The following is a 25,106-nucleotide window of genomic DNA, read 5'->3' as shown; positions in this document are numbered from 1 at the left end:
ATTCAAACTTACTGTTCCTAAAAGATCACTTTTCTTCCTAAATTACAAAACCTTTCCTGTCCAAGAGGTGGCGGTAATTCCAGGCATTCTCACAAAACTTGTTTTGAATCAACTGCTGCTCAAGGAAGAAGCCGGCTGTCTGACGTCATCTCTGCGCGACACGTCTACTCGCAGAAAACTGCCCCAGCTGTCTGAACTGACAACCAAAAGTTCCCAACACAAAGCGTGTCGGTTTCTTGAACACATGCAGAAAATATTTAGTGTCCGCTTTTCTGGTTTGACCTGAAGGAGTTTGCACTACAGTCGAAGTTAAAAACCAAACGACGAGAAACTGTTGGCACCCGAAAACGGAAGCGTGCCAGCATGAATGAAGAAGGTAAGACAAGAGATGAGGGAGACTGGGGTTATCAACTGTTATTTGTGTGTGTTTGTTCTATACTGTTATTTTCTGTCCTGTCATGTTGAGGTTGTGCCCACGCTTTGTATTCTGCATTTGTCTGTATGCTGTCTCCGTATTATTTTTTTAGAACATGTGCTGTTATATCGTGTATTTACTGGTTATTTTTTTGCATTTTTGCCATCAATTTATCATTTGCCATCAGATTTTGTGTCGTTTTACTTCTCATCCTAGAAGTGCCCCAGGTGTGCAGACAAATGAGTTTCCTCTTTGTTTGTGTTGACTGTTCCCTCGTGTTTTTCCTATTCATGGTGTGCGTTTGTGGCGCAGAGCTGTTGGAATACTTCCGCGGCCAGCTGAAGCAGGACCCTGACGTGGCGTCGGCGGTAGCTGCCATCCGCACGCTGCTCGAATTTCTCAAGCGAGATGAAGGTGACGCAACTTCGCCTGCATGTGTGTCTCTGCACTCGTGGTGCTGCTGCTGTGATTATCGATGGCCTTGTGATATTCAGGTGAGACTCTCCTGGGCCTGAGGGAGAACCTGACGTGGGCCACCGACCGCCTGACCAGCGTGGACTCATCGGTGGCCGTATCATCGGGCGGCGAGCTCTTTCTACGCTTTATCAGCCTCACTTCGCTTGAACACCAGGTGGGACAGCCACCAACCTGCTCAAATCAACTGACAGATGCACTTTGTATAATATTGCTCTAAAGACACCTTTGCACTCAACAGAGATAGCTATACATACCACCACTTGATTGTACACGGCTGAACTGGGAAAAAAAATGGGAACGGCTGAAAGTCTCTGGTCACCACAGCAATGCCGCAGCATCTCATGTAGTTATTTTCTTGTCACCACGGCAATGGCCGGCAGGAATTGTCACGCTGCAAGAAAGTGATGGAGGAGCGCGGGCAGCTGTTTGTGGACAAGATCTCCATGTCCAGGGGCAAAGTGGCCAAGCTGTGTCACACCTTCATCAAGGATGGAGCCGTAAGTCTCACACTCCCCCCAAAATTTTTTAAAAAGCTAGCTTTAAAGCGCACTTGCAGCCCTGGCCATGTTGGGGGACTTGCGCATCGTGGGACTAAAATAAAAGCTGCTCAGATATTTTTTTTTAAAAATGGGTGAAATTTATTGAGTGTAATATATGAATAGCAATTTTTGAATTAAAAAATTACCAATTTTTAAATGTCATATTAATGTTCAAACTTGCATGTTAAGCTCATTTTTGATCACTTAGGCCTGCTACATTACTGACATCTAATGTTGGTGATTATGCTGGTGCCGGGTGTAAAAATTTGAATAACCACGGGATTAACCAGTTATCAAGTTATTATTTTGACAACCGATTAGTCGTGAATGAATTATTATTGCGCGACTAGTTTGGACATCCAGGGATTCTGCCCGTCATCTAGGTTGTGTGACTTACTCCCACCTGTGCATTGTGCGACAGAAAATCCTGACACACTCGTACTCGCGGGTGGTCCTCAAGGTACTGGAGAAGGCGGCGGCGGAGAAGAAACGCTTCTCTGTCTTTGTCACAGAGTCGCAGCCCGACGGCGCTGGGTGAGTCGCCACCACCGCCACTGTCGTACCTCGTGTCACTTTTTCTTCTCACCCCTCATTGTTGTCCATAAAAAAAAAAATAAATAAATAAAAAAAAAGGCGACGGATGGCGGAACACCTCAGAAAACTCAACGTTCCTGTCACGATCATCCTGGACGCCGCCGTGGGGTGAGGAAGCATTTTAGTTATTTTGGAGACTGCGGATACCAGCCACCGATACAAAAAAGTTGTTTTAATTTTTTAGTGTAGCAAAAGTACTCGAGTTATTGGTGAGTCGTCAAAGAGCGAGTACTTGTACTGTATCAGTCACAAAAAAAAGTGGTATTGAACATTCCCGTTTATGTGAAATATTGACAAAATATTTGTATGAAACATTGACGACAAAATATTGCTTTGGCACACAAATGACATCATTTGGCTGAAAATAACTACATTTTGTCACAAAAATAAGATAGTTGGACATGAAAGCTTTACCCGGAGAAATGCCTCATATTTTCACGTGTCAGGTACATCTTGGAGAAGGTGGATCAAGTCATCGTGGGCGCCGAAGGTGTGGTGGAGAGCGGCGGCATCATCAACAAGGTTTGTCACCTTGCCCTTGGCGTCTTTTGCTTCTTTCTTCGTCCGTCCATCTCACCTCTGGTGTGCCTCTTCCCCGCAGATTGGCACCTACCAGATGGCGGCGTGCGCCAAAGCCCACAACAAAGCGTTCTACGTGGTGGCCGAGAGCTTCAAGTTTGTGCGCCTCTACCCGCTCAACCAGCAGGATGTGCCCGACCAGTTCAAGGTGAGATGAACTGACATGTGAATGCCCAAGAGCTTATTTTGCAATACCCTGGTGCCGAGGAATTATCTTGAAGCGAGTTGAGGATCTTCATTTAGACAAACGCAGTACCATCCTGCTATCTCAGAGCATTTTGGTCCCAACGAACTATGTTGAAGTAATTTGAGGACCTTTATTTAGACAAAAGTAGTTCTTTATAGGCATTGTGCAGCATCTGGGTACCAAGGAACTAGGATGAAGTGAGTTGATGAGCTTAATTTGAAACAAAAATGTGTGTGTGTGTGTGTGTGTGTGTGTCAGTACAAGGCTGACACGTTGAAGAGTAGATCCAACCTGTCGGAGGAGCACCCCCTGGTGGACTACACGCCGCCCTCGCTCATTACGCTACTCTTCACCGACCTGGGCGTCCTCACGCCGTCGGCGGTTAGCGACGAGCTCATCAAGCTCTATTTATGAAACATCAATAAAAAGAAAAAAATAAATCTGAAAGTGTCTTTAATGATTCGCCCCACCGGTGATCTGTCGCTCAAAGTCCCCCTCGCAAATTTGCCCTTTCTTCAGTTTCTTGAGCAGACGAGTATCCTTCATGAGCTCCTCAATGTCTTGGTCGTCGTCATCGGAGCACTGAGGGGAAATGTAAATTAAACAAGGCCTCTAAGTAATAATATTTAGAGGTTGAAATTCTGAGGATTTGAACAAATTCAGATCTGTGACCGATTATCAAAAATGATGATGTATGAATTTGATAATCGGCTAATCATTGCACCTCTGCTAACAATCTGAGTGAAATTTCCAAGAATTTGTGTTACCTGCGCCCGTTTCCTCTTGGCGGCGTTCTTCTTGCGTCTGTTCTTCTTGGCCTTCTGTTTGGACCAAGCATGGTTCCCGACGGCTTTCTTGGTCCTCGTCTTGTCGTCATCCTGCTGCCTCAACTTGAGCTCCGCCAGCGTCTTCTGCCGTAGTTTCTCACGCTGTTTGTCTTTGTAACGAATGGTGTCCGTGTCCAACGCCACCGGCTGGAAGTCGGGGAAGCTTTTCCCGCGCAGTTCCGGCATCTTGGGCAGACGGAGGAGCGCAAAGCCGCGGGCCACAGAGGAAAAGTCCAAATCTACAGGGAGGAGGAGAGAGTTAAAAAAAACAAAACATGAAGGGAAAAATTACTTTTGAATGCTGATTGTTGAAGATTTGACCTTTGACCCTGAAGATGAGGCTGCACTCGTGCTTGGCGTAGGCCTGCACGTACGACACGAAGGCCTTCATGCCCTTTTCAAAGACGGCACGGTCCGCCTGCGCCAGCGCCTTCACTTTGGGCAACACGTCCACCACGTCGTTCACAGCCGGCATTTTCCTCAGTGGACACTACACAAGGGAATGAGGGACAAGCAGACTTTGCATTTTGAAATACAACAAAAAAATTGCTGACAAACACATCCGGCCCAACCGCATCACCAACATGGGAGATGTGCCGCTCACTTTGCTGTATGGTTGTGAAAATACGGTATCTATAGTTTCATCATCAAATCTGTGTACAATAATGTGTATTATACTGCCCCTTGGTGGCTAAGGTGCACACATATTTCCCATTGAGCTATAATGTATATTGTTTAATTCTTTACATTCTATTTATTCACGTTACTATTGTTTGTTTTTACCAAATATGTTTATTTATGTTACAAAAAAAAAAATTCTCACCTTCTGGTTGATGGACAGGAAGTTGACGTAGGACTCCTCCATTGGCAGCAGGAAGACCAAGGCGTTGCCGTGGTTACCAATGCGCGCCGTGCGACCGCAGCGGTGCACGAAAGCGCTGGGAAGGGGGTGCACTCATTACACTGACTTGCTCGCGGCCAAAAACTGTTCTCGTGGTACAGCCGTTGGGGCTCGCTACGCTAAGGAGCGCGACTCACTTGGCACTGCTGGGGGGGTCGTATTGCAGCACCCAGTGGACGTCGGGTATGTCGATGCCACGCGCCATGACGTCCGTGCACGCCAGGATGCCGCTGCAAGGGTCACACGGCAAGCATGAGGCGGGGGCGAGGACCGGCGGACGCGCGAGCGAACGGTCGCTCACCTTTTGAGGGCTCGAAAGTCAGCAAAGATTTTGTTGCGCTTGTGTTTCATCTTGCCGTGGATGCAGTGGACGCGGACCTTCTTCACAAGAATTTCCAAAGCACGGCCAAAGTACTCCACGCAGGCGCACGTGCTGAGGAGAAAAGAGACGAGGATGAAGAAAAAAAGGATGAGGAAGAAGTGGTGGACCAACAGCATGAGGAGGAAAGGAGAGAAGAAGAGGAGAGATTGGAGGCAGAGGGAGAAAAAAAAGGAGGGGTGAAGATTAAGTGGGGGTAGAGGAGGAAGATGAGAAACGGGAGGAAGAAAAAGAAGAGGCGTAGCAAGATGAGGAAGAGTATCTTGCCGTGGATGCAGTGGACGCGGACCTTCTTCACAAGAATTTCCAAAGCACGGCCAAAGTACTCCACGCAGGCGCACGTGCTGAGGAGAAAAGAGACGAGGATGAAGAAAAAAAGGATGAGGAAGAAGTGGTGGACCAACAGCATGAGGAGGAAAGGAGAGAAGAGGAGAGATTGGAGGCAGAGGGAGAAAAAGAAGGAGGGGTGAAGATTAAGTGGAGGTAGAGGAGGAAGATGAGAAATGGGAGGAAGAAAAAGAAGAAAAAAGAAGAGGCGTAGCAAGATGAGGAAGAAGAGCGTGAAGATGGAGAAAAAAACAACAAAAAAACAATGTGACATGGCGTGGCGTCTGCCGTGTGAAGACGATGACGACAATGTGGCACCTGAAGAAGACGAGCTGCTTCTGATGTTTGTGTTGCCGTAGAAACGCCACCAGCTGGTTGAACTTGTCCTCGGCACGACATACCTGAAGCAGAAAAACCGTGAGCATCCAACCCAGTCGCGTGGATGACTGATTGACTGACTGACTGACCGTGTAGTAATTGCACAGCCTGGCGGGTGTCCTGACGGTGGCGCTGTCGGCGGTGCCCTTCTCCTTGACGACGATGCGGACCGGGTTCCTGAGTCCGGCTCGGACTAGCTTCTCCAGTTCCTGCGTCTGTGTGGCGGAGAACAAGCCCGTGCGACGCTGCTTGGGCAGGAAGCTCAAGATGGCGTTCAGACTGCCGACAAAACGCCGTTGTTAGTGTTTATGCCTTAGCGGTGGGAAAAAGAAAACGGGTACCGAATCATAACTTTAGTGCATTATCTGCACTGTTAACGTGACATCAAGGAATGGAAACGCCCCCCCCCCAATTTAATGATTGATCAACAAAATAATTGACAGATGAATCAATAACTTTTTTTAAGAATAAAAAAATAAATAAATACATAATTGTGAGTCATAGCCCTACAGGGTACTTTTTTTTTTTAACTAAATGGAGCTTGTGTTCATGTGCCTTTTATGGGACATAGCCCAGTGAGTGAAATCAGAAATCATCATCTTGATTTGACATAAATTGATTTGGAGCTTGGTCACCGTCGCTCAAAGTGGCCTAACCTGTTGTCTTGAGATTTTTGCGTTCTCTCCAATCAAGTGAGTGGAGACTGGGCCCCCACCTGTTCTCAAAGCCCATGTCCAGAAGTCTGTCGGCCTCGTCCAGAACCAGCACGTCCAGACTCTTGACCGAGCCGGCCAGGTCCACACCGTCCCCCTTCCTGCGGAACATGTCCTCCAGGCGGCCAGGCGTAGCGACCACGATGTGAGCCCTGCAACACGACAACCATTCCCTGCTTAATGGAGACTACTTTGTTGGGGGGGGCGGTGGGGTGGGGTTCAGCCCCAACCCCATCCCACTTCCACTACGCTTTCAGTAGAGCATCCACCTTTACCCGCGTTCCTTGAACTTTTCAACATCCTCCATCGGGTTGTTGCCTCCAATCATCAACATCTGCCTGGAAACAAACAAGAGTGGAACCCTTGTTAAAAAGACTTGCTTTGCTACCATTGGCCCGTTTCATCTGGCTCGCGGCTCTACTTACGTGAACTGCGGAAACTTCTGGAGGAAGCGTCCGATCACTTCGTTGATTTGCACGGCCAGCTCACGCGTGGGCGTGACCACCAGTGCGCCCACCTACGTCAACATGAACACGTGTGAATAGGCGACCAACGAACACACTGGCAAATGTTTCCACGTGGAGTTGGAAAGCTTTCAGATTGTTAGCCTGAGAGGATAGAAGCCTATGTCACATTTAAAACTTTTCAAAAAATAAGAAAAAAAGTTTCTTTATTGATTTCGTAAGACTCAGTACATCCATGCAAAATAGTGAGCTCCCCTTGCCCACATGTGATGGCATTCGGGTGTATTCATAAGTGATTTTTTTTCCCCCCATTCACCCATAATTTGAGTTAGCGCTTCAGATACGGCTCTTTAATAGTAAAGTTTATAACTTGAAAAATTCACAGCATTTTGCAACATTAACCACACAGACACACGCACCTGCATCTTCTTAAGCTTTTCTTCTCTCCTGAGCAGAACCTCCAGAATGGGAATGACGAACGCCAGTGTCTTCCCACTCCCAGTCACCTACACACACACATTATCAGAACAAGACAATATATATTAGATATGGATGGATGGATAGATGGGAAAACAACGAAAGAGAGAGAGACAGATGAAGCGGTGGCTCTCTTCGACTTTTTTTTTTATTTTTTATAAGTAAAATTAGTCACTCACCGCCTCAGCAGCCACATCCTTGTTCCTCATAAAAAGTGGGATACAGGCAGCCTGGAGGGAAGACAGAAACAAATGAAGACACACGCACACAAACTGGTGTACAGTACTGTACTATTCTGATTAAAGTTGTACGTGGGATTTTCGTCCATTGAACATACCTGGACGGGCGTCATGTGCGTGAATTTGAGCTCGCGGAGCGTCTCCAAGATGTTGTCGTTTAATTCAACAGCCATCGTGTCCCACGTACCATCGGTCGTGTTCTCCATGCTGGAAAAAGTGGCAAGCGAGGGCTGCAGAAGTTGTTAGCCGACGCTAAACTACGCTAAGATATGTTAACACTTCCGGGTTACGCGTCGGGTGGGGGGGAAACATGAGAGTGAGGAAATTGTGTTTACATAAACGGTGGGGATTTAAAACCAACTTATATCAATTCAAAATACTTCCTGAATTTATTTACGTAGAAGTTATCTGGAAAATGAGTACCAGTGTTAAAGCCAACGTTCCTCCCCGATTTGGGTTGCGCCGACGCCTCCACTCCAAGTGGAAACATGAGCGATATGGATGGACAACGAAAGAGAGAGAGACAGATGAAGCGGTGGCTCTCTTCGACTTTTTTTTTTATTTTTTATAAGTAAAATTAGTCACTCACCGCCTCAGCAGCCACATCCTTGTTCCTCATAAAAAGTGGGATACAGGCAGCCTGGAGGGAAGACAGAAACAAATGAAGACACACGCACACAAACTGGTGTACAGTACTGTACTATTCTGATTAAAGTTGTACGTGGGATTTTCGTCCATTGAACATACCTGGACGGGCGTCATATGCGTGAATTTGAGCTCGCGGAGCGTCTCTAAGATGTTGTCGTTTAATTTAACAGCCAACGTGTCCCACGTACCATCGGTCGTGTTCTCCATGCTGGAAAAAGTGGCAAGCGAGGGCTGTAGAAGTTGTTAGCCGACGCTAAACTACGCCACGATATGTTAACACTTCCGGGTTACGCGTCGCGTCGGGGGGAAAAATGAGAGTGAGGAAATTGTGTTTACATAAACGGTGGGGATTTAAAACCAACTTATATCAATTCAAAATACTTCCTGAATTTATTTACGTAGAAGTTATCTGGAAAATGAGTACCAGTGTTAAAGCCAACGTTCCTCCCCGATTTGGGTTGCGCCGACGCCTCCACTCCAAGTGGAAACATGAGCGTGAGGAAAAGCGTATTTTCATTCTCTTAATTTTTTAAGTCACAAGATTTTCGATTCAAATAGCTCAAAAAGAAGTCGCTGCCACACGCATACTAAAGCTAACCTTGCCACATGCTAACATTTCCGGGTTGCGTCAATGATTACGTTCCGTGTGGCAAAAAGACAACTTTTATATTAAAAGATTTTAACGTAACCCCACAATGAAAAAAAAGTTACAAATATGGTTTCCTAAATTAATACCCACGACAGTTATAGGGGCTGAAATGAATTGGAATGCAATAATAAAAATTTAAAATCTGGGTATTCAAAAACATTACATTGATATACAACGGTACTTAAATTAATGAGCAACTTCTGGTTAAACATGACGGACTATGACATTTCTTACTTTTAATTGTAAGTTTATATTATTTTATCAGACTATATTTACTTTGTAAATGTTGTGTATTTGTGGGACATTTGCAAGTCATAAGATTTTTTTCCAGTATTAAAAATGTGCTGGCAGTCATGGTTTAGAATTTCTTTATTATGAAACCTGGGGCTTATTTTCAACAACCATTCTACATTTGTACAGATGGATGCATCAGTGTCGGAGTCTGAAAAGGGGAGACTGAGTGCAGAGGAGTTTTTCTGCCTGAGCAAACAACAGAGGTTGTTTTTATTTTTTTATTTTTTGGGAATACAAAAAACTGGGAGCATTTCCAGTTGAGATGCGACGCACAGGACGCAGCCGCCGTGAAGAGACTAACGGCGACTTTGGAAGTTTTGCAAAAGAGTTGAAAGAACACCAACAAAAACAGGATGTTGAGTAGAGCGCAACAAAGATGACATCCAAATACTTCGTCTCAGCGAAAATGCTCCAAAACAACAGAGTCCAAATTCATATCAACATAAGTACAATTTAAAATCCTCCCAACATATTAAGCCACCCCAAAAAGAAAAAAAAAAAGCACACAGCAGTCAGTAGATCAGGATACCCCCCCACCATGCCGCAACCCCCCCACCCCCCGATTCAACTATATTCTAGAAAAATTGCCAATTGAAAAGGACCGTTTGACCTTTTATAACACCCTTAAAGCAGCCACAGAGCAGATCAAATCACCACACGTCAACTCCAAAACTCTCAAAGCTTTCATTCCCAGCACCTTCTGTCTGATTTAAAATGCTCAGTTGATGTCACAAAACAGTACTGGCAAATTAATGTAACCACATTGGAGGTGGGATGACAACCTTTTAAATAAGACAAAACCAAAAAAAAAAAAAACAAAATAAAAAGTGAACCACCTTAATCTTGCAGCCGTTTTGTACAACCTAACAAAGAAAATCTGAAGTGGTGAAAATTGCCAGTCTGCTTTGCAGAGTGTAAAGAATTGTCTCAAGGAGGACGAATGTTCGCGCCGCCGTGCCGCTACACCACCCGCCGCACTTCGAAAAACCTCTTCAGGTAATAAATTTGTCCCAGCGTCATGGCCACCAGGACGAGGGCCTCGAAGAAGGACCACAGCACCACTCGGCTATTCGTGTTGTCATTGACTGGACAGGGAAAGCAGAAAAAGACATGTCTGTAAGTCGCATTTTTAAAAATCAGTTTCCAGGTGTCACCGCGGTGGCCTGGCAAAGCAGATTTGGCAGATAACAATTTCTTAAAAAAAGAAACTTTCAGCTGGTTGCCATATTTTGTGGGCACTCACTGGCTCTGTGTATCCTCTCGCGGACCTCCATGTATTCCTGCTCGTGCTTGACTGCCGTCATGGCCACTGCCAGCTCGTTGATCATCTCCTCCAGCTTGTTTTGATGCGCTGCCATGAACAAATAAATAAGTAAACACAGACACACACACACACTATAGATCCCCAACACAACGGGGCATAAGACATGCACAACACCGTTTTCCTCCACGAGTGCCCAGAAACAAGGCAAGCGTCAACCTCTGAAATCCAAAGCACCAATGAAAGCATCCCGGACGGCTTGGTGGGGGCTGACGGTATTTTTTTCAAGCAGTGTTTTCACAGTACGACGAGTCAAACCACTCCAATCCCTCACACACAGCAATGTGCACTATTAGTGGCTTTTCACGACGCACAACTCTGGTTAGAGGAGTACTTCCCAACTTTGACTGCGCCAAAGCAAATAGGTTACATGTTTTGTTTGTTCAAAACTGGATTAACTTTGGCACAACAATAACGTGCCACGGCACATTGGTTGGAAATCACTGGGTTAGCGAGTACACCAAAAGTCCACATTCTATCCGCCTACCATCCCAAGTGCCGCCGCCTGGAGATAAGAGTGTCCACAAGACGGTAAAACAAAAACAAACACAATCAGGGAGAGTGAAAGGAAAAGAGCTGCATTTTGTGGGTGCGGGGGGCAAAAGCAAAGATGGGGCTCAGTCACCTTCCGTCTCCATGTCCTGGCCTTTGGGCGCCTCGCCAATGTCAATGGTGAACATGACGATCTTGGGCGTCATAGTGGACATTTTGTTGCTGAAGCAGAACTTGTAGGTGCCGTCCATGTGGGCTGCCACCGAGTACTTGCCACTCGACTCCCGGTCGCCTTTATAGATCTGCTTGCCGTCGGGACCGGTTATCTGGAAGCAGAGATGCCATTCATAATAGTTCCGGACAAAAACTGTGTCATGGATAACAACAAGTCCCGTGCGTACTTTGTTGGACCATGAGTGATGTCACATTTGTTTGTGCTAGCAATGTTATTTTCGGCTAGTATGCTCACTAATGATGAGCCTCAAGTGAAGGCATTTATGTTGAAGAATTGAGCGGAACAGCCACAATGCAATTTGATTATGTAACATGGATTCATGATTGAGTACATGCTAAATGCATGGTGTTAATGCTTTATGATGCGCTCAGTTTTAAGTGCTTTATTGCCATGTTATGCCTTCAGCATGCTATTACAACAGCGTGGTCAATTTCAAGCTGATGCACATAAAAGGTCTGGGTAGAAGTTAACAGTTGCTCAATGTAAGCTACAGGAAGTGTCCAACAACAGCTCAAGAGTTATTTGCTATTCATGTATTTAGAGAATGAGTGTAGCTATGCATCACCAAGTCAGTGACGTCACGAAATGGCGGATAGGAATGTAGTAATTACAGGTTGAGAAGTGTCAACCGACAGTGTCTTTGCACTTTGGGTGTATGTATTTAAGGTTGGCAATAGCCTACGTCTTCTACTAAACTACAGCAAAAAAGGCTCCTTTGACATAATAATAATAATAATAATAAAAGCTCTTTTGGCATCTTATGTGCATATCCACCAGACTCTATGCTCTTTTCTGTTCTTTATTTGTGAATTTTCTATCTACTGTATGTGCTCCGTTTAAACAGTGCCCCCTACTGTTCAGATTGAGACACCACATACCTGAAATACCTTATGTTATACACATTTCAACATAATTGCATGAGGTAATGGCATTATCCAGTACCGCACCAATGTGCCGTGAGATATTGTAGAGTGTGCCCTGGGAAATTATCCAAATTCATCGAAATTGCATCAGAAATATTTTTAGAAAATAATTAATTATCCACAAATAACATACCGAGGTCGAGTGTCTGTGCTGCCAAGTCATTGGCAGCATAACTATGTAATACTATCCTAAAACAGTACGTGGCAGCATCTAAGTAAATGCTTTGTAATCATAAGACAAGCGAAATTAGTGGTGCATTAGGTGGCTGGGACTGTGGCAGTGTGGCTAGCAAGACCATATGGTGACAAGTGATGGTCAGGTTTTGAAGAGTCAAAATGCTAACTCCTAACTGGACCCTGACAAAGCCCCAAACCCTGACGTGCAAATAGGAGTGCACGTCAAAAGAAGGCTAAGACTGTTAGCTCAAGCATTGTCTCTTGCGTGAGGCAATACAGCTTTTCAAGCCTGTTTGCTAGAAAAATTACAGCGATACTAATAGATGTTGAGGAAGAGCTTCATGTGTGTCTTTCTTTTTCCTGCAAACATATCAGTACTGTGTTCATCCAAACAGGCCCAGGTTTCACACGAAGTTGAAACATTAACAATTTCAAAAGTGGGTTTATTTGAATCGTATTCAAGACACTTTGATGAGAACGACTTTATATCGTCGATGTATAGTCTTTTTTTCATTTTGAACAATTTCAGCAGGTCGTGTGCCCCGTGATTGTTTTTCATGGGGAAAAGGTTGGAAAACAATTTTCCAACATACGGAAACATCCGGCTATTGAATAAATAAGCCGGAACTAAAAAAATTTAGAATCTGTTATTTCCTTATCAACAAACACGAGACATCCGGGTATTTCACAAGTACAACTTCGTCTGTGTTGCTGAGAAACATATGGAAACCTGCACATTTTTCATCAACAAGAAAAACATCCAGATTTGATTCGAACAAACATCAGGAAATAAACCCCCGCATGTGCACTTTTAAGGAGTGAAATGAAAATTATTTACACAACGATACAATAACTTGGTCAAAAGATCGCTAGCACGTCGAAACCGAAGCCTAACACCCAAACACCGAATATATCGGGCTGATAATGATTAACGACTTAAAAATTATGAACGCTGACTCTGTTGAAAAATCGAAACATGAAAAACAAGTTTCACCAAAGCGGCGCTGAATTAGCTGCACCGCAGCTAATGTACTAAGAGACTGCATCTGACATGACAGCACCGCTATAGGCCTTATCCTCCTTCGGTGCAGATTAGCGTTGCTTCGCCGCGAACGTTCGGCGCCAGCTCGCTCCCTCGGGCGTCTCACCTCCACATCGATATCCAAGAAGCCTCCCTCGGCGACCTCGAACATTAGGCCCATCTTTGTGCCGGAGTTGACCCGCTCATAGAAGCACTCGTCGGCTTGGGCGTCGATGCTAACGAAGTAGCCGGACGCCGTGGCGGACAGGACGGCCAGCAAGAATACCATTTCCCACGTGGTGAACATTGTTCCTGGACTTTAGGAGGGGGAGATAACGAAAATATATAATTGCAAGTAAATACTATCCTCGGTCCACGATCCCCCTTGCTGGAGTGCAGTTTCGTGTGGCTGATTTAGTGCCGGAGAGGAGAAGCCCAAAGTGCCAAACTGCGGCGATCGTGTGATTGCCACGTACGGCTTAAACGGCGAATCGCGAGGGTCATACCGTAGAAAACGCGATGTGTAAAAGACTCGCAACCTGACTTTCTACAATATCCCATACAGGTGAGTGGGCAAAAACGTTATAAATGACCATAATAACCTAACGTGATTAATACACATTGACAGGACGTCACGAAGGGCATTGCATAAAAAAAATCTTGAAAAAATAAACCCATCGTTGTGTTTTCCAATAAGATAGATTGAATCGAGTGAGCTAGTGGGAAGCGTGTCAACCTCACTGTGCAGAGGTGCAGGATTCGATTCCGGCTCCGACCTCCCTGTGTGAGTTTGCATGTTCTCCCCGGGCCTGTGTGGGTTTTCTTCGGGTACTCCGGTTTCCTCCCACATTCCAAAAATATAATGGAAAACTCCAAATTGTCCCTAGGTGTGACTGTGAGCGTGGATGGTTGTTCGTCTGTGTGTGTGCCCTGCGATTGGCTGGCAACCTGTTCAGGGTGTTTCCCCGCCTACTGCCCGAAGACGGCTGGCATCGGCTCCAGCACGCCCTGCGACCCTTGTAAGGATAAAGCGGATCGGAAAATGGATGGATAGATCAAATTAAACACAGTACCCCCTATGACCGCTTATTCAATTATCTTTTGTGTTAATTGTTTTCTCAATCCATGTATAATACGTGGATTTTGAATCTCAACACAGATTGTAAAACATACAATAACATTTTCTACGAAACGGAGTCTTTCATATGCTCATCATGTTGAGTCGAGACTGAGAGACGCTTGTTCTGGGTTTTACCGTTCATGGGTTAATCGCGATGGGGGGGCGGGGGTGTTGAAATACCACCCATCCTTAATTATTAAACATTTGAACGCTGTGTTTTTGTACTCATAACGGTGTTGAAATGGAACCCAGTATTTCATTCTTCCCGAATTCAAGGAACGAACGAGGATCTAAACGTTGTATTTTGCTCGTGGAAACTGACAAACGCGTATCATTCACATGATGCTCTATTTGTAAAACATATACAGTAGTAACTTTTTCCACGCATGCGCATAGTGGGACATCGGGAGGAGTCTTTCATTTTGTTATCTCGTTGCCCCGGTATTTAGGGAATTTTTGATTCAACAAAAACGGGTGGTGTCACACTCTAAACGGACGCCCCAAGGTATTAAATCCAACGTATCCTTTGGTTTGTCGCAGGTTTGGTGACGTCCAACAATCGACTTGTGCTGAAGTCTCCCGGGCGGGCCTAAAAACACTTTTTATGTCGTACTTGCTCCGACTTTTTTTTGTCGATGCCGTGATTTCGGCACGCGTATAGGCCGGATATGAGCCGATGAACGTCTTTCCCGGTGACTGGAGGGAAAACGGTCGTGAAGGTTTGCCACCTAGCTCTTGGAAAGCTACTGTTAGCTGCCAAGTGGGAAAGGAAGTGAGGAGCGGAAAAAAATGACATCTCGGAGGTAAGCGCTCCTCTGGAAAATAACGTCCGGCGCTGGTGTTAGCCCGGCTATCTTAACTTTAATTCCACCAAGGAGGTTTAGAGGCAGTGTTCCCTGACGTTTATGTGCGAGAAGGAGCTGGTTGCTCACCGTGTAACGTTAGCTTACACCGGTGACTTCATATTTGCTACCCACAACCCCAACATCGTAAATAAACAATGCAGTACAAACAGTCAAGGCTTTCCTATTGCTCGCGAGACGTTTTTGTTCGCTACTCTCAAGTCCGAGGGAGGCTCATGATGTCAGTGTTATGTGGCAACATTAACCACAGAGCAACTGTGAGCGCCTTTATGGGCAAGAAGAAAAGCGCCCTTCAACGAGGCAAGGTCCAAAACGACTTAGGATAACCAGAGCGAGCGTAATACAGTACTGGCGTTTCATAAAAGCCCAACTGTGTGGACGACAACGTAAAATAAACCTAATTAAGTCATTTGTTTTGTGCATGCAAATACTTCATGTTTTTCTACTTTCTTCCCTCCAAATTTTGCTGCTGTTAATTGCGAATGTCTCCATTGTGAGACAAATAAAGGTTTTCTTTTCTTATCTTATCATCTCTGTGTGATGGGATGCCTCCTCCCATCAGTGAGGCGGATCAAAATGTGCCTCAAACTGATAGCTGTCAGTAATGGGCCCTGAGAATGGCCATCACCCCAACGCCACCGCGGTCAAGCCAGCCTCCACACGTAAAGTGAAGTCAAGGCATCTGCCACAGCGACTGTTAATGCTGTGCCGTTACGGTAATCTGCCGCCAGCGAGTGGCGTTGGCCACCTTCAAAACAAAACCTGTTCAACTAATGCATGCAGGTCAGTGGTTTGGGATTCAAAATAATGTTCTAAAATAACTTCAAAGCGGTCAAACAATGACTTGTTCACCCAGGGAGGATTAAAAACTGTCTCAGAATCGCACCGAGAAATGTTCTGATGTTTGACCGCAGTCCAAGCCCGCAGCTGATATCACACTTGTGTTTGTTTCTACAGGTGGTTCCACCCCAACATCACGGGCGTGGAAGCGGAGAACCTGCTGCTGACTCGCGGTGTGGACGGCAGCTTTTTGGCAAGACCCAGCAAGAGTAACCCTGGAGATTTCACCCTGTCAGTGCGGTGAGTGGGGATCTGGCACAGACCTGTGACACCATATTGTATTAGTAGGTGCGGAACAGTGTCACTCGAGTGTTAACAGTCAGTTCCAAAATTGGGACGTGTTCAAGCTAAGAGGTGAGCGCCAGCCTTTTTAAACCATCTGGACGACTGGCTTGACTCCAAATGATAATGACCCCATTGAGTAATACACTTTTTTTTTTTTTTTTTTTTTTTTTTGGGGGGGGGCCCGGCCCATTTTCCCAGCAAAAATTTTTTTTTTAAAAAAAAAAAAAAAAAAAAAAAGACACAATGTTTCATATTTACATTCTAATTGAATGCAGCTTGGTGCAGTCACTGTTTTATTCACCAAACCAGTCTGACAGCCAGGGATTGCGTGAAATTTCGTCACGTCTCACATCAGGAATATCAAACTTGTTTTCCGCACAGGCCACATAGTAGTAAAGGTTATCCTCAAGTAGCCGACTATAATTGTCAAGCCACAAATGTGTAATCATTCGGGATGTAATGCTCCGCCAAAAATTATAGTTCAGTGTGTACTCGCTTATAAACTGATAGTTTGTTGAGAACAACAACAAAAAAGCCCTTTTGTCAAAGCTAGGACTGATAGTAGAACGTCCACAAGAGGGTGCTAGTGACTGCTATCGGTGACTGGTATCGGCAGCCTTCGGGAGTATTCGAAAGGTTGAAATCAGGCCGGTGTCGGCCCAATACCGATACCCTCCTCTCGCTTTTCGCTCATCCCTTACCAAATGTGCTTCCCACGCAGGCGGAATGGCGCCGTCACCCACATCAAGATCCAGAACACGGGCGACTACTACGACCTGTATGGCGGCGAGAAGTTTGCCACGCTGGCCGAGCTGGTGCAGTACTACATGGAGCACCACGGGCAGCTCAAGGAGAAGAACGGCGACGTCATAGAGCTCAAGTATCCGCTCAACTGCGCCGACCCGACGTCAGAAAGGTGAGCCCAACACGCAACCACCGATATACGTCCACATGCACGAATCCAAGTGGACCTGAGTTCAGCTGCTTGGTGATGAAGTATTGCCTCCACCAGTGAAAATACACCACGCTTTTACTTGCTTTTCCTGCTGATTTGACAATAAAGCTTGACTTGACTTGACTTATTTTCTTCACACTCTCAGGTTGTGTTAGTGTTGACAGTAAAAGTCTGTATTTTGGAATCTTGAATGGCACCAAAATTGAAAATATCGATTAATCATCATCCATAATCCATCCTTAATCATCGATTAATGGCAAAATAATTGACGGATGATTCATTCATTCAAAATAATCATGAGTTTGAGCCTAACTCGTATCGTGTATCGTCTGATTGCGTCCTGAATGAAGTGCGTAACGATGTCGTTGTTGGCATTGTCCCGGCAGATGGTTCCACGGGCACCTGTCGGGCCGCGAGGCGGAAAAGCTTCTGACGGAGAAAGGCAAGAACGGCAGCTTCCTGGTGCGGGAGAGCCAGAGTCACCCCGGAGACTTTGTGCTGTCTGTGCGCACGGGCGATGACAAGACGGACAGCAGCGACAGCAAGCCCAAAGTCACGCACGTCATGATCCGATGCCAGGTGAGCCTCGAAAGAACATTTACCTTATTTGGTGTTGTCGGAGCAAAATACGGAATGGTATTCACAAATGGACACAAAGTGACAATAGGGATCCAAAAACGGTACACAAAGTCTTCTTTCCTCCATTCGACACAAATTGCAGATATGCCACAAGTTCCACATCCTGCGCCAACCCCTGTGTGACACATCTGCTTTGTGGGTCATGTGATTTTTCTTAAAGCGATACGCGCACTGACGCGGTTTCGCACTATGCGCTCGACACAAGCGATTCTGTGAAATGAACGGAGATTACGTACTTTTATTTTGAAGTTTGATTTTGCGTACTTCTTCTTCAGCACGACCTGAAGTACGACGTGGGCGGTGGCGAGAAGTTTGACTCCCTCACCGACCTGGTGGAGCACTACAAGAAGAACCCCATGGTGGAGACTCTCGGCACAGTGTTGCAGCTCAAGCAGGTAGCTTTGTTTGAGTATTCATTCCATTTTCTTGCTCTCTACTTGCATGTTCTTTGTCGTTTCTCACGTTTCCACCCGCTTTCGCAGCCCCTCAACACCACTCGCATCAACGCAGCTGAAATCGAAAGTCGGGTACGGGAGCTGAGCAAGTTGGCGGAGGCCACGGACAAAGTCAAGCAAGGCTTTTGGGAGGAGTTTGAGGTGAGGCTTTCGCTGATTTTCATCCCTGATCTCAACATTTTGCGGATTCTGTGAATGTCCAAAGATCTCACCCCAAATGGTTTTGCTTCCACGCAGACTTTACAGCAGCAGGAGTGCAAGCTGCTGTACAGCCGCAAGGAGGGCCAGAGGGCCGAGAACAAGAACAAGAACCGATACAAGAACATTCTGCCTTGTGAGTAAGAGTCACGGGCCCCCTCTTGGATTTAGTGGGCTTCACGCTGACGCATTTTGTGTACATGTCAACCAAGAGCAGAAACATTACTAGAAATAAAAAAAGGGGGGGCAAGTGTATGTGTTGTAGTACCAACCCTGACCTGTGTGAGGCAGTATGGTGCCAAAGCCATCCACACTTGGGAGTGCCTCCAGTCACTTGCTCTTTAAACCTGACCTTTGTTTTTGTTTCCTGCGTGCAGTCGACCACACGCGGGTGGTGCTGACCGACGGGGACCCCAACGAAGCGGGCTCCGACTACATCAACGCCAACATCATCATGGTAGTATCCCCTAGCCTGGTAAACGGACCTTCTTCCTCCTCACTCCGTCGCTCACGTTGCCGTCGTTCACGTTGGCCCCAGTGATTTTGTTTTTTTTTTTGGGCTTTGTCGCGTTCAGCCCGAGCAGGACAACAAGTGCAACAGCGCCAGGCTGAGGAAGTCGTACATCGCAACGCAGGGCTGCCTGCAGAACACCATCAGCGACTTTTGGAGGATGGTGTTCCAGGAGAATTCACGAGTCATCGTCATGACCACCAAGGAGGTGGAAAGGGGGAAGGTAAAGCACAGACCACCTGGGTTTTTGATTTTTCAACACTTTTTATGACATGGCCAAGGAAATTTTCAGCAATTCATTTCAATTTGGACATTTTTACTTGGACGCCTTTTGTATTTGTGCCAATTTTTTTTTTTTTTTTTTTTGATTCAGACTGTTTCCTTTCAAAATGTAACTTTTCTATTTTTAGTGTTTTATTCAAATGTTTTTTCCCTCCCTATTTAATTTGAATTTGTAGGTTTTTTTTAACTACTCTCTAAATTTTTGCTCTCCTTTATTTTTTCAATTTGAATTTTCTCTTCATATTGATTTTTGTTACTCTTGATTGTGACTGTTTCCTTTGAAATTGTACTTTTATATTTTTATCATTTTATTTGAAATTTAATTTTTACTCTTCTCTTGAAAATTTTACTTTTTAACCTTTTTTACATTTTTTAGATTTATTATTAGAATTATTTATGAGAATTATTGTTGAAAATGTACTTTAATACTATTTATTTTGAATTATATTTTTGTTTAAGCATTTTGGGGTTTTTTTCCGATTAGAATCATTTGAAATTGTACTTTTTTTATTCCTATTTTATTTGAATTTGAATTTTGGTTTCCATTTTCCTTATCCTCTTAATTTCTTTTGTTTTGAACATTTTTGCTTTGTTCACTTTGTGTGTTGACAGAGTAAATGTGTGAAGTACTGGCCCGACGTGTCGGCTCTGAAGGAATACGGTGCCATGCGCGTTCGCAACGTCCGAGAGACGGCGGCGCATGACTACATCCTCAGAGAACTCAAACTCTCCAAAGTGGGACAGGTAATCTTCTTTTATTCTTCTTCTGCATTTTATCCTTTCAAACTGACAGGCTGAATCTTGTTTTGTTTGGGTTATTTTTATTTTATTTTATTTTTTGTCTCCAGGGCAACACAGAGCGCACTGTTTGGCAGTACCACTTCAGGGCCTGGCCCGACCACGGTGTCCCCACGGACCCTGGCGGTGTTCTGGACTTCTTGGAGGAGGTGAACCTGAAGCAGGAGAGCATCCTGGACGCCGGACCCATCGCCGTACACTGCAGGTATGCATCATTTAACATAGGGGGCGCCGCCAGGCACGCATGCTAACCGGCTACGCTTGTGTCGGCAGTGCAGGGATCGGACGGACGGGAACCTTCATCGTCATCGACATCCTCATCGATGTCATCAGAGAAAAAGGTGTGTGTGCATGTGCGCGTGTGAGTGCGTGCGTGCTCGCACACGTGTGACTTTTGTGTGTGTGTGTGTGTGTGTGTGTGTGTGTGTGTGTGTGTGTGTGTGTGTGTGTGTGTGTGTGTGTGTGTGTGTTCCAGGCGTGGACTGTGACATCGACGTTCCCAAGAGCATCCAGATGGTCCGTTCCCAGCGCTCCGGAATGGTTCAGACGGAAGCCCAGTATCGCTTCATCTACATGGCCGTGCAACACTACATCGAAACGCTGCAGAGGCGCATCGTGGAGGAGCAGGTCCCGCCTTCTTCTACTATGCAACACATAGTGGACTCACTGGCGCCCTCTAGACACGGTTTTAAAAAACAGCTTGTGTTCCCCAAATCAATTCACTTCCAACTTTAATGGTATATCACTTTGAAGAACCAGTGCAGCTGCAACAATGTGCTGTGCCTAACAATTGAATATGAAACAGATCAACACAAGAGATAAACCTTTTTTTCAGCTGCATGCTAACAACGCTACATACTAATCATCCTGTTGGTAGAATGTATGTATAATCAAGTGTCTGCTACATGTGTTTTATTGTTATTATTATTTTTATTTTATTTTTTTTATAAATGTCTTTTCCAGAAAAGTAAGATCAAAGGTCGTGAGTACACCAACATCAAATATTCTCTGTCGGACCTAACGGGTGGCGAGCAGAGTCCGCTTCCTCCCTGCACGCCGCTGCCCACGCCAACCTGCACAGAGTAAGTCTGACTTCCTTCTGGGCCTTCCTCCTCCCCAGCGGTTGCTGACCAGCGTGTCCTTGCATATTTCGTGTGTCAGGATGCGTGAGGACAACTCGCGAGTTTATGAGAACGTCGGTCTGATGCAGCAGCAGAAGAGCTTCAGATGAGACCCGCCTTGATTCCATGTGAGTCTTGATGTCACAAGAGAGGTTATGCATATACAAAGTGACCCTCTTCTCCCGTAGGACCCCTGATGCCTGACCATTTTCTTCGCCAGACTCACCGCGACGCCGACAACGGGACACCGCCACCACAGTACAACAAAAACTAAGAAAGAGAGAAAATCGGGGAGAGAGCTTTTTGGCCCTCAGGTCCAACTCTCCAACCACTGTGATGCTCACCCCGACCACCGAGCGGCGCCAAATCCCCACCTACCAAACCCAGCCAGTTTGTAATATCAAAGCCAACCCCCATTTTCATCTCTCTCTTTTTTTTTTTTAAACTAAAGCAAGACTTCTCGATTGTTTGTAGAGTTAGCAGAGAAAGTTGTGTGCCAAACGTCAGACATTCCGGCGATTGGCTGACAATTGGACTCTAACTTCGCCACAACTGCCTTTAAGTCAAAACCCGTGTCCTCTCACATTCATGTGGCATTTGCGAGCCTCGTCTGATTGGTCGAAGTCATCGTCCAGTCAGGAATGTCGCTGAAACATTCATTTCTCAAGTGCATATTACACACCGGTCGCAACGTTTAGAGGCTGTTGAGCATTGAAAAGAAATTTCAGGATGCCCCGTTGCGAATTCTGCCATTCCCCTTCTGAGTAGAGAACAGCATGCGGTGCAAAAAGTACTGAAACATTTGGATATGTGCATTTAAAAATTTACAGAAGGTCAAATTAAGTTCCCCTGCACTTTAGGCTCATCCTGAACTTTCATTCCAAAGCGCAATATCCCAAACTTTTTGCGACTAGTGTATGTTGTCGTTCTTGTTTCAAATTAATGTACCATATGACTAAATGCCTTGCGCGTACCATTGACTCCGCCGCCAGGAGGTTGCCAAAGGTAATGAGAAGCCTGATATCGCTGCCCGTTAGCTTAGCGTAGCATAGTTCACCTTGCTTCACTTGAGCAGCTCAAGAGTGCCCTAATTCCTCCAGCCACATGCTAACACTAACCCCACCAAGAAAAATGTGCAACATTGTAACACTATTGTTCACACTTGAAACACTAAAACAAAGAGAAGCACACAAAAAGAAGATATTTGGTCCCATGGCTCACTGTTGCCTCCTTGAGGAACTTGGTGGTGTTGCAAGGTATTTTCAGGCAAAAACAAAAAAATGGAGTACTGCGTTACCTTGAATTCATTCCGTGACTTAATTTACTGGTAGCTCCAGAATGCCCACTCGGAAGTTTTGCCTCTCTTGTAACATGTAGTTGTCCTACTAGTGTGCAGAAATGCCAATGCAGTAGTGGTAAACTTGTTACTATTAAGACACGTCGTTTTACTTGGTCGATTAGCGTGCTAATTTTTTTCATTGCACTAACCGCTTTCCATCAAGTTGCTTGAGGATTTATTTAATATCCAGCTTGAGATCTATGTACTGGTACACTCTTTGTCCGCACTAGTAGAACAGTTTTTGTATACTAGTAAGGCGTAACTGGATTAGTTGACATAAAATTCACTGAGTTTACGTCATCCCGTAAAAAGTTTATACTTACCTGTTGCAATAATTGCTTGTAGCAAAGCACTATTTTTTGTCTAAATGAAGCTGCTAAACTGATCCCCAAAGTCCACCGGGTGGTGGCGGCAAAGCACTATTTTTGTCTTAATGGAGCTCCTCAACTCACTTCCAAATAGTTATTTGGCACCGATATGTCACAAGATGGTGCTGGCAGCAATACTTTTGTCGAACTCAAGCTTACTAACGTAGTTCCTCGCCGGAAGATGGTGGCAAAGCACTACTTTTGTTCAAATGAGGCCCTTCAACTCACCATAACTTAATCCCTTGGCACCAAGATGGCAACAAATCACTTTCATTGTCTTAATGAAGTATTCTTCCTTGACACCAATGGTGCCAAAGCAATACTTTTTCCACAAACTAAGCAGGCAAAAGGTTTCTTGCCAGTGTGTGCTCTTAAATGTCCATTTGTAGATAATATTTTCCCACAAACTGAATAGGCAAAAGGTTCAATAAAAATACTTGTTCTAGTGCGCTAAATTGTCTCACTAGTCTGTCCAAAGTAGCCGACGTGGGTCTCAAGCGGGATATCAAGGAAATCCTTTTCATAAGGGGGGCAGGTTTGGTCACGTTATGCTAGGTTGCCGAGCCTTATCGGTCTTCTCGTCCGTGTCGTCATCCGCTCATTTCAAATGAGGCCTGGAGATTTCCTCACACTGCCTTGGCGCCGCGCAGCCGAGAACAGGGAGCGGCGGCGCTTCTCCTCGAACAGCCGTTCCAGTCTCCGTCCGCATTCACCGTCGTACCACACGTCAACTCATGGACGTGCCTTCCGCGCCGTCACGTGACAGCGACCGCAATGCTCTTTTAACAATCGTATGTGAATCTTTGATGGCGGTGGGGGGACTCAACAAAAGTCTATTTTTGAAGGTGTATATTGTACATGAACAGAATGTACTTACAAAAAAAGCAACATATCTACTTGCCAATAAGATAAAGTGTATGTATATGCATAGTGTTCTCTCTTGACACACACACACACACACACACACACTTACACACACACACACACACGCGCGCGCGACCAACAAGAGAGTTTATTATAAATATTAAAAAAAAATTGCAGTTAACCACGTTAACGTCCTCACTAAGAATAAATGGCGACCTCATGCCGCATTTCACTGCTGTGTTTTGGAGTTATTGATTAAAAAAAATTAAGTGGATTAAACTAAATGATGTGTTAAGACTACAAAGTCATACAGTACTGGAGTTTACGCCCCAAATAAGGTACATTTTGTCGATCCTAAAAGGTACAGTGTATGATTTATTGCCATCTAGTGGTGAACTAATAGAATGCAATGACCAAAGCGCGTCTTTTGAAACTCGCACTACAGTGCCCCAGTGAGACCAAACTTAGTCAAGTGTGCCACAGATTCATCAGCACATTTGCAACCACTGTCATCCCAACTGACACCAAGTATCCGCTCAAGCAAATGAATGGCATTTGTTACCATGTTGTAGTCATGATGTCGAGGAACTACGATGACCAAGTTTGTCTCCTTCAAGTTGCTGTAGCAGAAAGATGCTGGCAAAACATGGAGGTGCGGCTGATCTGGTATTAACGATTACTTCACCTACAATCACATTTCAAAATGACGTTGATGTGATAGAACATTTTTTTGCATATTGAATTTAGTGCGTTTTTGAAATGAACAGTGAAAAAAATTGCATACAATCCCTTTAAAAAGCTGTTTTGCCTAAATGAAGGCCTTATTATGCTAAAAAAAATTACACTTACTCATTCGATCACTAAAAAATGCCTTTGACAACATCAACAACACTGTTCTGTTTTCTTTGAAAAACTTTGTCAAGAATGTTTCCTTTTGTGTTTTTTGCACTTTTCTCATTACTATTGTCATAATAAATACAAATTTGACCAAAAATAATCATGTTTTTTTGGGGGGTCGGGGGTGTTCAACTAACATTGATAATCATAAATTGCCCTGACAGCCTCGTTTTCCCTGCTGGCTTGCTCCAAACCAAAATGGCGGACGCCTTGTTCAATTGTGGTTAGATGTTTTCTTGCATCCATTTTCGAATGTTCTTATCCTCATGAGGAAAAACGGCACTTTAAACCAAAACGATTGACTTTGTTTGATTT

General features: G+C 45.0%; 4 protein-coding genes across 8 annotated transcripts; 2 read left to right on the top strand and 2 right to left on the bottom strand.

Annotated features, from left to right (window-relative positions):
• Positions 1-132: 132 nt before the first annotated feature.
• On the top strand, positions 133-3,233 carry eif2b1 (eukaryotic translation initiation factor 2B, subunit 1 alpha). Its single transcript, XM_019856443.1, has 9 exons — positions 133-376; positions 728-829; positions 910-1,046; positions 1,273-1,389; positions 1,853-1,965; positions 2,065-2,133; positions 2,472-2,547; positions 2,627-2,752; positions 3,050-3,233. The coding sequence occupies exons 1-9, from the start codon at positions 364-366 to the stop codon at positions 3,203-3,205; spliced, it is 909 nt and encodes a 302-aa protein (XP_019712002.1). The 5' UTR covers positions 133-363; the 3' UTR covers positions 3,206-3,233.
• Positions 3,228-8,761, bottom strand: ddx55 (DEAD (Asp-Glu-Ala-Asp) box polypeptide 55). Of its 5 annotated transcripts, XM_019856438.1 has the most exons (16): positions 8,584-8,761; positions 8,244-8,352; positions 8,086-8,136; positions 7,200-7,286; positions 6,742-6,833; positions 6,592-6,654; positions 6,319-6,468; positions 5,693-5,882; positions 5,544-5,626; positions 5,161-5,242; positions 4,821-4,870; positions 4,657-4,749; positions 4,442-4,556; positions 3,940-4,108; positions 3,559-3,857; positions 3,228-3,373 (listed from the first exon to the last, which is right to left on the bottom strand). In XM_019856438.1, exons 2-16 carry the CDS (start codon positions 8,349-8,351, stop codon positions 3,245-3,247), a joined length of 1,761 nt encoding a protein of 586 aa, XP_019711997.1. In that variant the 5' UTR covers position 8,352; positions 8,584-8,761; the 3' UTR covers positions 3,228-3,244. The 5 variants fall into 5 exon arrangements, with proteins under 5 accessions (XP_019711997.1, XP_019711998.1, XP_019711996.1 ...); XM_019856439.1 differs by lacking the exon at positions 8,584-8,761 and having other exon boundaries at positions 4,821-4,897; positions 5,188-5,242; positions 8,244-8,557; XM_019856437.1 differs by lacking the exon at positions 8,584-8,761 and having other exon boundaries at positions 8,244-8,556.
• Positions 8,762-9,144: 383 nt separating this feature from the next.
• On the bottom strand, positions 9,145-13,563 carry tmed2 (transmembrane p24 trafficking protein 2). The gene is made up of 4 exons (XM_019856444.1): positions 13,384-13,563; positions 11,034-11,226; positions 10,331-10,438; positions 9,145-10,172 (listed from the first exon to the last, which is right to left on the bottom strand). Exons 1-4 carry the CDS (start codon positions 13,561-13,563, stop codon positions 10,048-10,050), a joined length of 606 nt encoding a protein of 201 aa, XP_019712003.1. The 3' UTR covers positions 9,145-10,047.
• Positions 13,564-14,787: 1,224 nt separating this feature from the next.
• On the top strand, positions 14,788-23,914 carry ptpn11a (protein tyrosine phosphatase non-receptor type 11a). Its single transcript, XM_019856446.1, has 16 exons — positions 14,788-15,179; positions 16,197-16,319; positions 17,086-17,280; positions 17,706-17,898; positions 18,234-18,353; positions 18,441-18,554; positions 18,651-18,747; positions 18,989-19,086; positions 19,187-19,345; positions 20,017-20,148; positions 20,253-20,407; positions 20,476-20,543; positions 20,678-20,829; positions 21,166-21,284; positions 21,364-21,451; positions 21,512-23,914. Exons 1-15 carry the CDS (start codon positions 15,166-15,168, stop codon positions 21,431-21,433), a joined length of 1,809 nt encoding a protein of 602 aa, XP_019712005.1. The 5' UTR covers positions 14,788-15,165; the 3' UTR covers positions 21,434-21,451; positions 21,512-23,914.
• Positions 23,915-25,106: the final 1,192 nt, after the last annotated feature.

The sequence above is a fragment of the Hippocampus comes genome, unplaced genomic scaffold (assembly GCF_001891065.2).
Source record: "Hippocampus comes isolate QL1 unplaced genomic scaffold, H_comes_QL1_v1.1 scaffold213, whole genome shotgun sequence".
In the NCBI taxonomy this organism is placed as follows: domain Eukaryota; kingdom Metazoa; phylum Chordata; class Actinopteri; order Syngnathiformes; family Syngnathidae; genus Hippocampus; species Hippocampus comes.
This window is presented reverse-complemented; position numbering and strand designations above follow the sequence as displayed.

Coding starts and splice junctions, on each gene's coding strand:
- ptpn11a (XM_019856446.1), top strand. Junction 20,408..20,475: donor CCCATCGCCGTACACTGCAG/GTATGCATCATT, acceptor TTGTGTCGGCAG/TGCAGGGATCGGACGGACGG. Junction 21,285..21,363: donor CCCACGCCAACCTGCACAGA/GTAAGTCTGACT, acceptor TTCGTGTGTCAG/GATGCGTGAGGACAACTCGC.
- ddx55 (XM_019856438.1), bottom strand. CDS start 8,351: ATGGAGAACACGACCGATGGTACGTGGGACACGTTGGCTGTTAAATTA. Junction 7,287..8,085: donor AGGATGTGGCTGCTGAGGCG/GTGAGTGACTAA, acceptor GTGTGTGTGTAG/GTGACTGGGAGTGGGAAGAC. Junction 4,109..4,441: donor TCCTGTCCATCAACCAGAAG/GTGAGAATTTTT, acceptor TCCCTTGTGTAG/TGTCCACTGAGGAAAATGCC.
- eif2b1 (XM_019856443.1), top strand. Junction 2,134..2,471: donor ATCCTGGACGCCGCCGTGGG/GTGAGGAAGCAT, acceptor TTCACGTGTCAG/GTACATCTTGGAGAAGGTGG. Junction 2,753..3,049: donor ATGTGCCCGACCAGTTCAAG/GTGAGATGAACT, acceptor TGTGTGTGTCAG/TACAAGGCTGACACGTTGAA.
- tmed2 (XM_019856444.1), bottom strand. CDS start 13,563: ATGTTCACCACGTGGGAAATGGTATTCTTGCTGGCCGTCCTGTCCGCC. Junction 11,227..13,383: donor TCTTGGATATCGATGTGGAG/GTGAGACGCCCG, acceptor CTCTGCTTCCAG/ATAACCGGTCCCGACGGCAA. Junction 10,173..10,330: donor CGAGAGGATACACAGAGCCA/GTGAGTGCCCAC, acceptor TTCCCTGTCCAG/TCAATGACAACACGAATAGC.